This window comes from Rhinichthys klamathensis, unplaced genomic scaffold (genome assembly GCF_029890125.1).
Source record: "Rhinichthys klamathensis goyatoka isolate OS25496 unplaced genomic scaffold, OSU_Roscu_1.1 h1tg000291l_1, whole genome shotgun sequence".
Lineage (NCBI taxonomy): Eukaryota > Metazoa > Chordata > Actinopteri > Cypriniformes > Leuciscidae > Rhinichthys > Rhinichthys klamathensis.
In genome coordinates, this window is record NW_026606810.1 from 99,007 (window position 1) to 111,413 (window position 12,407).

Sequence of the window (12,407 nt, forward strand, 5' to 3'; positions counted from 1 at the left end):
ATTGTTTGTTTAACTTAAAAAAGTGAGTTACCTGGTTGCCTTAAAACTTTGAGTTCATTGAAATTAAAAATGTTGTTTTAAAAAAAACAAGTTAATACAATGGAGATTGATTTAATTAATCGAAACTCAAAATATTGTTATCTGAACCACATTAATTATCTAAGTTGATTTGACGAAAGATAAAAAGTTGTGATAAATCATGAAAATATTTTTTTTACAGTGTAATAATTATGGAAAATGTTCGAGTTCATATTGAAATGTCTGACTTTTGGTATCTGCAAATCTGAGCAGTTTGAGACATCTCTGAGACTTGAGATTAAAGAAACATGTAAGTCTTAATTTGTTCTCCATTAATATTATTGATGTGTAGGAGAAACAATATATTTGCTGGGTTTCTATTTAGTATTTTGCTCTATATCTTACACCTGGCTGCATGTCACCCTGACAAACACTTGATGTGCAACACCAACATTGGTATTGAGTCATACACAGCAGGGGTGGGGCATTAATCTTCACAACAGTAAAAAGGACAGACTTAACGTAGCTATTTAGCACGGTTCTTGCTGGCTTCACTGTATATTTACACGATCTATCACATTGTTGTGTATATTTTCCCTCGCCGTTGAATTTCAATCGTAGGCTATCAGACTACAATGTTTGACCATATCTCAACAGTGTCTAAAAGCAGCGAATATTTTTGTGCACAAAAATATTCGCTGCTTTTAGACACTGTTGAGATATCATGGTGAAATCAGAGGTGTTTAGTGTAAAACTGACTAACCATTTCCATGAAATGCCACGCGTTGTCAAAAATATTCGCTGCTTTTATACACTGTTGAGATATTATGGTCAAATCAGAGGTGTTTACAGTGTAAAACTGACTAACCATTTCCATGAAATGCCACGCGTTGTGTTTGCAACCCAGCCCTAGCAAACTTCAACAGTAGTGCGTACTATTGCGAAGCCCTGTACTAGATGTCGTCAGACCCGATGGGCGGAGCCAATATGTCGCAATCTTACTAAGAACAGCATCATCGAGTCAGGCTGGTGTAACACACCGAGCATATTAGACGTGCCCAGCCAAATTGAGACTTTACAGTCGGACGGTCAGGCTGAGGGGCCACGTCTGATTTGTGATCTCATTACTAAAGGGAGCTTTATTTCTGCAGCAACAAAATAGGAACTAAAGGACTAATTATTCCATTTCTACACTGTCACCGACTCGGACGTGTTCTCTAGTTCAACTTTCTTCAGGCAATTCCTTGTTTGTCGTATCGCAAAACTTCCAGTAAAGTACGTTTAACTGCGGCTTATCAAGTTTGATTTGTCCGATACTCATCGTGAATTATCTTAAACTTCATCCGACCAAAGGACTTTTAGTGAAAACTTACATCCAAGGAAATATTGTCCATTCAGGACGCGTTCATTCAGCGGGAATAAGGAACAAAGACATTCGTGCCAACAACTGAAGAGCTCTTGGTGTTGCCGCCAGACTCCCAAGTATCAATTTGCTCAACTTCAAGGACAAAGAAGAAAGATTACGAATGAAAAGAGGCTAAATGCACGAATATCTGCAAAACACATTGAAACCGGAGACTCTTTTCAAATCAACTACTGTATAAGGCACGCGCGTCCTTTTAAACCAACTCATATTTATTCTGTATTCACTGGAGACAACATTATCTCTCTTATGCCGAGACTTAACTACAGTTGAGACAATTTCCCAGTGTTCATTTCATTATATTTTATGTTTCCCCCCGGTGGAAATGTTCTCTGACAAGTAGACAACTAAGTGCGCCTAGTTTTCATTGTTCTGTTTTGGAGAGGAGCGGGTCCTTTGTCTAAAGCAGCGAGGTAAGTCAGACTTCAAGCGTCACCTTAACTTCTAGAAATCACTACTTCATACTTTCCAACCAAGGTTCCTTACGATTAATGTCAATTATTTATCTACTTTCCCATTTAAACGAGTAATGAGAAACATATTGGTGGTTAAACTTTACATAGTGTTGCAGGCTGCGCATATTGTTGTTTGAACTCTGTCAACTTGCACAAAGCATTCTATTTACTGAGCATATTCTGTTAGTAATATTTTATAGGCTACTTTTCTGGACTGCGAGTTGTGGCGCAGTGGTTCACGCATAGGCTATTGAGAACTGCTTGATCAGGAGATTTAGGTTCGACATTATCGGAATCGAGTTCTGAAACCTCGTACCCGCATATGATTAGGCTACTCAATGTGCTAATCTTATAATTTATGACGAGAAAATTCTACTAACAGGGTATTTGAATAGAAAAGTTAGTTTAAAAATAGTGCAGTGGAAGAAACTGGGATACGTCATTCTATGACGTACACTTGAATGTGTAATAACTTAAACACTTGTATGACTCACAGGCGCCAAACAGAATTTCGAAAGGAACTTGAGTCAGTATGATCAAGCAACACTGCTCATCACATAGTCATTCAATAGATATAAATTACCTCCTTTCATTACACAACATTATTGAACCACCCATTCTTGTTTAGTTAGTTAGTGAGTTATTATCCCAGGCTATACTGAGTGTTCAAGTGTGGTGCAATAATCAAATGTACTAATTTTATCCATTGTTCATGTCACCTTTGTGCATTGACTCTGCATTCTTAATCCAATCAGCATTTATGGTATGTTAAGTTATTCTGTCACAAGGTCATGAACTTACACTCACTTGTTTTTGTCACAGATGAGTATGAACCTGTCAACTCCTACACCTCCACTGCGACTGAAGCGGGTTGACTTTGAGGACTCTCACAACACTGACACCTTCAAATGCAAGCGCCGCAGGCTCAGCCAGCCTCCTTCCCCGGGTCTCGCGCCCTGTCTTCGCCCCCTGTCCCAGAGCCTTGAGCAGCCGGGGTCCGAGAAGCACCACGTCTCACGCATCGGACCCTACATCCTGCTGGAGGCCACGGAAGGAGCGCAGACATTTAGAGCTGTTCATCAGGTCACAGAACAGGAGTACACATGCAAAGTGAGCATAGATTCTTCATTATAGTGGATTTGAAATATTTTATATTAAGATAAGTTCTGGAACTTTTATATAACGAAGGATCAATAATCATTTTGTTTTGGTATGTTCCCACCAGGTGTTTTCCATAAAGAAGTACCACGAGTTCATCGCACCCTACACTCGTCTGCTTCCACACAGCAACATCTGCAAGATTTCAGAGCTGGTGCTCGGGGAGAACAACGTGTACATATTCTTTGAGCGTAACTATGGAGACATGCACTCGTACGTGCGCACCTGTAAGAGGCTGCAGGAGGATGAGGCAGTGCGCCTGTTCGTACAGATGGCAGCCGCGGTGGCGCACTGTCACGAGAATGGCGTCATTTTAAGAGACCTTAAACTGCGCAAGTTTGTGTTCACCGATCCACAGAGGTCAGTAACTCAATTTAATTTTTTTAATTGCTAGTTAGTCAATTCATATCAGCTGTTGATAGTAGGGATGCATGATATTCGATGACAAAAAGCAAATATGATTTTTTTTCCCCCGGACATTATTCAATCTAAACTGGCCAATAATTAATTGTGGGTGCTCATTTTCACTTTTTTTATTACCTTTTGTTGTCATCTGACACCAACTAAATTTTATAAGTAGCCTACTAATAATTTAATAATAATTTAATGTAATCTTTAGCAAATCTCAAAATTAATATCTGTATTACATACATTATAATGATGTAATGCCTAAATTCAATTGTAGTATTTCAAATGTTTTTTATTTTTATTTAATGTAAAATTTATTTGAACATTATAGACCTTTTATATTGGTAATTTATTTATCAGTCATGGCATGAAAATAATCCACTTAATATCGGTGCATTCTTACTTTTTATTGTCAGTGTACAGGTGTTACAAGATTATTCCACAAAGTTGTTAAATTTCAAATATATAGTATTCAGAAATAAACAGATGTTAATTTCTTTTAAATTTACTAATAAAAAATAAAGTAAAATAATTATATGTATAATAATATTTTAATATACATTTTTTTTATATATATATCCATACTAGTTCCAAACTGTGCATAGGTTTTACCTTATCTTGCTCATCTGTCAAATATTTTCCGTTCATTAACGTAGGATCTAGTTATCAGGTGACTGATAGATGTTTTTTTTGTTTCCTCAGAACAAAGCTTGTCTTGCAAAACCTGGAGGACTCCTGTCTTCTTAACGGGAACGATGATTCGCTGACGGACAAACATGGCTGTCCGGCCTACGTGGGCCCGGAGATCTTAAACTCACGGCACTCGTACTCAGGGAAGGCTGCCGACGTATGGAGCCTTGGCGTTGTTCTCTACACCATGCTAGTAGGACGTTACCCTTTTCAGGACGTGGAACCCACAGCACTGTTCAGCAAAATTCGCAGGGGTGCGTTTACCATCCCTGAGACTCTTTCACCCAGGGCCAAGTCACTGGTGTACTGCATGCTGAGGAAATCTCCCTCAGAGAGGCTTGAGGCTGGAGATATACTTCTCCACCCGTGGCTCCACTGTAACAACAATGTATCCCTCAGCCAGCACTCCAGCACCAGACACTCGACGGATCAGGTGGTCCCCGATTTTGAACCGAATGAGACTGGAGACCATTAAGAGCATTCTTCATTCTGTTTACCCACAATCAGGGGGAGTGGACTCTATGAAGAGAGAGATTTTACCTCATAAGGTATGCAGAGCTCAAGGGCATCGAATGGAACAGATTCCGTAAACTGTGGTTAACAGCAGTGAGAAACTGCTGAGGTGTTCGGGACAGGCCAGAGACTGACCTCGTAGTCTTTCTTTACAAACAGAAGTGACAGTTTCTTACCTCTGAAAATATCCATCTGTGGTGATCTCTTCAAGAAAATGACACACGGAGTGCAAAATGCTGCTGCTAAAAACTCTTTCCTAGCAGATGTTCGTTCACAGCACAGAAAATCACGAGGCTCGTACACACAATTTTAACATCAGTATTGTCTAATCAGTGCATGGATTTCCCATTGTACAACCATGTTGTGTAAATTAAAGTACCTCTAACTTAATTCCTGGTATACTTGATGCACACTTCGTGCCTTTATGTACTGTTTACATATTTTTGCAGTGGAAAACACAGATTTGACTATTTAAAGTGCCTTTTTTTTCCCAGTAAAACAGCTGATGTTGTTAGATTTGGACTTTGTTGAAGTACCAAAGATTTGAGTTCCCTCTGAGCGCATGTATCTGCAACGGGTTAGCACAAGTGCTCATGTTTCCTTTTCAAGTGAAGAATTCAAAAGGGTTCTGTGTTTTCTGCGATTCTCTTTTGTAAATGTCTGTTAAACTATGTATTTGTGCTGTAGAGCAGGTTTGACCCTGAAGGGAAGTGGGGCACGTCATGCGCCACAGGAAACGTCCATATAATGGTTTAGAGGTGTGCCTGTCGAGCTAAACAAAGGCTTTACATACGTTATCGTTTGTGATGCCTGCATGCAATGCTTTGACCCTTTTTTTCTTTTCTTGGTAAAGTACTTGTCATTTTGTAGATATCTTTTTGTTACTAGCGAGAAGTGGACACTACATGTGTTGTTGTTGTTTCAAGGGGTGACGTACCCACAAACAAGTATTGTGTTGTTGCCAGTACAAATAAAATGAAAAATGATACTGTATTGCTTTGCTGCTAATTAATGATTCATTACTAGATGTGGTCTGATTAATGATGCTAAAATAATCATGTTGACATTCAGCCTAGACTTGTACATTAGTACTTTCGGAACCCAGCACGTTTTTTTTATATAAAAATCGCAATCAGTGCACATTAAGTCAGTAGATATTTATTTGACACAGCATTTAGGAAATAACACAAATGCTCTTAAAAAGAAAATTTATACAAAAGAAGGACATGTTAATGCATTAATCTGCATCCAGTTGGGCTCATCCTGGTACTTTTGTAGGACTATACTCTAAAAACATTTGTAGAAATAATGTATGCAATTAACACCAAAAGTGATCTTGCATCTCTGTTCTTATACTGGCTCAACTCTGTAATATATCAAAGTGCTTGAAATTACAAACATGGATGGGTCACAGTCAAATCTAAAATGGAAAAGGAATTCAGAAAGATTGTGACTTCACCACATATGGCCAGATATTCAAGAGGCCCTCCAACATAACAGTGGACAATACGAACTACAGAGCTCATCATGAGGAAGTATTCAAGCCACAGTAGATGAAACTGATCAAGCTGTACGATGTCAAACGGGATGCAATAATGTTCACTGACACCCACTCTTATAGGTCATAATATCTACCGTAATATCTTTCCACAAAATCATGTTATATCGACAACAGCTATAAACACAGTAAAGAATTTGAAGAGAATTTTTGCCTTTATAGTCAAATGTGTTGTCAGACAACGTAAATTCATTCACCACAAGCAGGTTTTCACGGAAGAAAGTGGAACTGCTATGTTCACTTCGCGTTCTACACCTCACAAAAATAAAAACCAGTAACGACAAATAAAAAGCTTTATAAAAATTCGAATTTTACAGACCCATCCTGGTTTTTCTTTTACATTTTTATTAGCTTTGGGGGCGAAACTAAAAAGGGAAGTTGATCCGTAGGTCAACATTAATAAATCTACTGGGCAATGTTTATGCTGTTATCCGTTTAAAAAAAAGAAATTCTGAGGCAAAAAAGTTGCAGGAAAATGTATTAAGGCCTAAAAACAAACACGAATATTTAGTTATTTTATCATTTATGGAAAAAAAATATGAGTTATGAGCACGTGTAGGCCTAACAAATATGGAAACTGGATTTAAACATTTAAATCTGAACTATGCTCAAAATGCCAGTAAAGAGTAACTAGAGGCAGGAAGCAAAGATGATGAGATGTTGAAATATGCCACCTAGTGAAAATACTGTGACATTTATGGAGACATAAAATATACTGGAGATATTGAACAGGGTTGAGGGGGAAAAGAGAGGGAGAATAAAACCTGCATAATTCAACTTACACTCAGAGACAAATAAAAAAAAGACCTCATTTGAGATAAAAAAAAAACACGACAGTAAAAATATCCCAACACACATCACACTGGTTCCCTCAAAGGCCGGTGTCAGAGGTAAGTCTAGTGAATGCAATGAAGTCAAGGAAAAAGTTAAAGTGCAATAACCAGCACTTGAAAATCTCTGGATTACAACATCTCTCCATTCCTAAGAAATGACCAACAATATAAAATTGAACACATAAAAAACAGAAAAGAATAACAGGCATAAAAACTCAGGCAAGAGATTGCAGGCTCCAGAGGACAGGGATGAGGGCTTCACCAGGCACACAGTGCACCATACCTGAGGACAGATCAATCAATCTGTCACTGATGAAATGAAAGGCTGGTAACATCAGAGTAATATTGTCTTTAGATACACTGCAATGTAACTTTTGGCTTTTAACCCTTCACTAGCAAATACACTGAAACCATGTAGTTTATTAGCAGTCATTTGGCAGTCAAATCTTAATGATGATAAAGCAAGAGTGTGGGTGTTGGTGATGCAGTACTTCCTGGAGAAGTGATACCAAATAATAATGTTCATCACCTCTCTTCATCCATGTTCCCCTCTTCCTCTTCCTCATAGCTGCCCTCATCCAATTCCAGATCCAATTCTGTGCCGATGCCAGAGTCTCGTGGAGCCATGAAAAGACTAAAGGACAAGTACACAGAACTCAAAGGTCATTGAAATGTTTTCAGGTTGGACATGCTGAGCCTGAGATTTATAAGATATTAAATAAAATACATACATGACACATGAAACATGTCATGAATATGAAGGAGGTTTTTTGCATGTTTATGACAACTGTTATTAAGTGTCATTCGCTCAATTATGACATTTTCATGTGATATGAAATGACATTGTTTGAGATGTCTTTGTTATGACAACTTGACATAAACAAACACATCATAACCTGTCAGTGTCTTTGTCATGACAATTCGACATTACTAAGACAACACAACCTGTCATAAATGAGTCATAAACATGACATAGCAGATTAATTATCAAACTTAAGAAACCACTTGGCTTTATGGGTTAACATTACATTAAACTGTCAGGTAGTTGGTTTTGACATTGGCTGTCATGAGGCCATTATAACATTTTAATGACAAATTCAATTTGTACCACTGTAGTTGAGGCCAAGAAAAATATTCATGACACAGTTATAATGGCCTCATGACAGCCAATGTCAAAACCACCACATGTTTATGACATATTTATGACAATTGATGTTGTCTTGGTAATGTTAAATTGTCATTACCAAGACACTAACAAGTTATGATGTATTGGTTTATGGCAAGTTGTCATAACAAAGACATCTCAAACTATGTCATATTTGCATTAAAAATGTCATAATTGAGCAAATGACACTTAATGACAGTTGTCATAAACATGCATAAAACCTCCTTCGTATTCATGACGTGTCATGTCATGATTATGAAAGTGTCATGTCAGTCTTATGCACACTCCTTCAAGTAAAGTGTTACCAGTTTATTTTTTGTAACATTATACATGTCTTACAGTCAATTTAATGTGTCCTTGCTGAATAAAAGTATTAATTTCTTCACCAAAAAAAAAAAAAAATCTGATACCTTTTTCATACATTAATGCTGATTTGCTTCTGACCTACAGACCCTCACCTGACAGAACGGCATGTGAAGAACACAATCCTCTTCAGTCTTTTGTTATAAAAGAAGTAGTTGAAGGACCACAGGTTGCCTTCTTCCCCATATGGGTCTGAATCCAGGTCAGGATTGTAACTGTCACAGAATCCAATCACAACTTGAATGAACATGCATCACAATTTAATGATGTATTATTCAAACAAACACCACTGAAAATGTCAAAAGCAATCATCAAGTTGAACATGGGTTTTGAAAGCAGTATATCTACCTGTATATGTCACATTCAGCAAGGCTGATCTCCTTGTCTAACGCTTCCCATAACTGAGGCTGTAGGTGACTGTACACCTCGCCCGCAGCAGCAGACAAACTGCTGTTCACTGCATTAAACACCTGCGCAAAAATTAACCATTTAATGAACCTCGTTTTTATCGTGTTAAACATGTCTCTCCACATTCAGGTGAACATGACTGATTTAAATTGATTGATATATATACACTGCCCGGCCAAAAAAAAGGTTTGGATTTAAGAGCTAAAGAGTCTATGATTGGATCATAATTGCACTGATTATTATGTTTTTATCATTTAATGGCAACAGTTCTTCTAACCCTAATTGATAGATTGTGTAGCTTTTCATTTCTTAAACAACCGTGTAGGAAGACACATCATGGCCATATTACACGATGACAATGTCAAGATGCATCAGGCTCATATTGTGAAAGAATGGGTGGGAGGGAGCATGGAGAATCGTTTTCACACATGAATCGGCACCTCTGAGTCCAGACCTTGAATTCATTGAAAGTCTTTGGGATGTGCTGGAGTGGACTTTACAGAGTGCTTGACTCTTGCATTGACAATACAAGATCTTGACCAAAAATTGAAGCGCCTCTTGATGGAAATTAATTAATTCCTAAAATAAATTTCTACATGGTTGTTTAAGAAAGGAAATGCAACACATTCCATTAATTAGGGTTAAAAGAATTGTTGCCAAACATATAACATGTAATGACCACAATAATGATCCAATCATAGACTCTAATCATAGAAATTAATTTTTGGTATGTTTTAGCTTACCTCAAGGGCATCCAAGATGTAGGTGTCTTTGTTTCCGCAGTAGTTTCAATTTTGATATTTTTAGGTCAAACCGTTCTTGTCTGTCAGTTATATAATGCAGGTCTATGGTCACCACCTCAAATAGCATGCACAGAGAAGTCCAAATTAAACATGATTTAATGACTCGTAAATGTAAGTACACATTGATGGCCTAGGACACGAAACGAGCGGTTTGTGTGAGAAAACTAACAGTATTTATATCGTTTTTACCTCTTGTAACCACAGCCACAACCAAATGATCTGAGGACACGGGCGCTTCGGTCTGCGCAAGCGCCGGAAAGCGCCGGAAGTGATCTCTTCCAAAAAAAACCCCAAAAAAATCAACGTTGTCTGTTGATATATCGAAATCGTCTTCCATTGCGATTTCCTGTATATCTAAATATGTTTAGATCTTCACAGTGAAAGGTAACACTTCCGAAATTTCTGTGTAAACAATGAGTGACGTACACGCGCGAGAGATCACTTCCGGCGCTTGCGCAGACCGAAGCGCCCGCGCCCTCAGATCACTTGGACGTGGCTGTGGTTACAAGAGGTAAAAACGATATAAATAGTGTTCGTTTTCTCACACAAACCTCTCGTTTCGTGTCTTAGGCCATCAATGTGTACTTACATTTACGAGTCATTAAATCATGTTTAATTTGGACTTCTCTGTGCATGCTCTTTGAGGTGGTGACCATAGACCTGCATTATATGACTGACAGACAAGAACGGTTTGACCTAAAAATATCAAAATTGAAACTACTGCGGAAACAAAGACACCTACATCTTGGATGCCTTTGAGGTAAGCTAAAACATACCAAAAATTAATTTCAAAGTGAACTATCCCTTTAAGCATTTGCCAATTTAAATCCAAACAGCGACTTTTTTTGGCTGGATGGATATATATATATATATATATATATATATATATATCAGCCCCATCTTTGTAGGGTCGCAGGTTTTACTATTATTATTAATAGTCAGTTTTAAATTACATTTTAGATCATGTCAAAATTACCCAATTAACACTGGGCTCCTTGCTGAAATCATGGCCTTTGGTGCGACTGAAGTCATAGTCTGGCCGGAAGGATTCATTGAGAGTGGCGATCAAGTAAAAGAGAGTCTTTCTGCTGCACTTATCCGAGAGAGGACCCTCCCCATCTTCCAAACTCTGACTCAATCTGAAAGCACAACATATTTCAATCAACACGCAATGACCTTCTGGAAGATATTTGTACAGTGTGTAACTGAGGGGGTTGATGACTGTGAAATGCTTATCGATACCTCTGGAAAAGACTTGGACTTACTTGTTGGGGCTGATTCCGGAGCTCTGCGGAGGAGACAGAGCCTCCAGCACGTGCGGCTGCCCCTCCTGACAAAACTGCTTAAACATCTGCTTGTCGTCACCAGCCATCTTACAGGAGTAGCTCTCAATACTAGAAACACATCACAACAGTGACAAAGAGTGACTTGAGTTACACCCACAAAAATAATCATAAAATACTGCAAATAACAGATAGCACATGTACGCCTGCCAGATGTCTGTTAAAGATCACTTCATCTGGAAAGCATCTGCTGTTTACTAACATCTGATAAAGGTCTTTAAGATGTCAGTTCTACATAGGCCTACATTCTAAATAATAAACATCTTAAAGACATTTTCTATACGTCTATTTGACATCTGACAGGAAACGTCCTATAGACGTATTGCAGACGAGCAAACACTCTAAACAATACGTATTCTAGATGTAAACAAGCACATCAAAGACGTCTCTTGTGTACCAGAACAGAGTTAACATGCTCTATACTCAGTTCCTCTTTGTGATCTGACAGTGTTCAGATTTTGTCTGACAGTGTTGCAGATGTTTTTCAAAAGGATGTCACTTTTCTTAGTTGTAACTTATAAAAGTGAGTATTGCACTTACCGTCCAATTATCTTACAGTCTCCCGTTTCAATAGTGAGCAGACTGTTCATGGCCTCAAAACTTGAGTTTTCCAGGAGCTTCATGGTTTATTCAACTATATATATATTTTGACAGAACTGCAACAACTCTTTACTAACACTAGATGTCCTTTGATAAACAACCATCGACCAGTTATTCTGCCGTTACACCAAACTTAAACAATGATTAGCACGTTAGTTTGGAGAATATTGGTACAACCCGAAATGTATTAATAAGAAGCAACTAGCCAATACTGGGTTAAAACCGAATAATCTCAATTTCGATGTCCCCTACAGAAGCACATATAAAAATCTCTCAATTTCGAAAAAAAAAAAAACAGCGCTCTATTTACCTTCAAATGTAAAAAAAAACAACAACAAAAAAACAAGCCTCCCTTGCAGATTCTTACGACCGCGTAAATAATCTTCGCCTGTTGCTTAATGGACTTCTATATCTAATAAATATCTCTTCCTTTTTACTGTGAAATTTCCAATACCTGCCATTAAACAAGCTAAAATTTAGAGGGAAATTATGCATCCCAGCTATTGAATCAGAACTTGAGGAGAATTCCCAGGCTTATAAAAGCCTTAATCCTCGGGTTATGGATGTCTATTTGTGTGGAAGAATAACAACAGCAGAGGACGAGGGTTTTGTGTTGCAGGTTTCGGTCGCAGCAAGAGTAATACGCAGTTACTTGTCTATTTCCTGTGT

At 38.0% G+C, this 12,407-nt stretch overlaps 2 protein-coding genes across 2 annotated transcripts; one reads left to right on the forward strand and one right to left on the reverse strand.

Annotated features, from left to right (window-relative positions):
• Positions 1-1,032: 1,032 nt before the first annotated feature.
• trib3 (tribbles pseudokinase 3) lies at positions 1,033-5,658 on the forward strand. The gene is made up of 4 exons (XM_056269858.1): positions 1,033-1,854; positions 2,719-3,006; positions 3,122-3,414; positions 4,165-5,658. Exons 2-4 carry the CDS (start codon positions 2,719-2,721, stop codon positions 4,625-4,627), a joined length of 1,044 nt encoding a protein of 347 aa, XP_056125833.1. The 5' UTR covers positions 1,033-1,854; the 3' UTR covers positions 4,628-5,658.
• Positions 5,659-6,761: 1,103 nt separating this feature from the next.
• maf1a (MAF1 homolog, negative regulator of RNA polymerase III a) lies at positions 6,762-12,020 on the reverse strand. The gene is made up of 7 exons (XM_056269885.1): positions 11,679-12,020; positions 11,061-11,189; positions 10,772-10,934; positions 8,933-9,054; positions 8,680-8,799; positions 7,586-7,690; positions 6,762-7,339 (listed from the first exon to the last, which is right to left on the reverse strand). Exons 1-7 carry the CDS (start codon positions 11,759-11,761, stop codon positions 7,315-7,317), a joined length of 747 nt encoding a protein of 248 aa, XP_056125860.1. The 5' UTR covers positions 11,762-12,020; the 3' UTR covers positions 6,762-7,314.
• Positions 12,021-12,407: the final 387 nt, after the last annotated feature.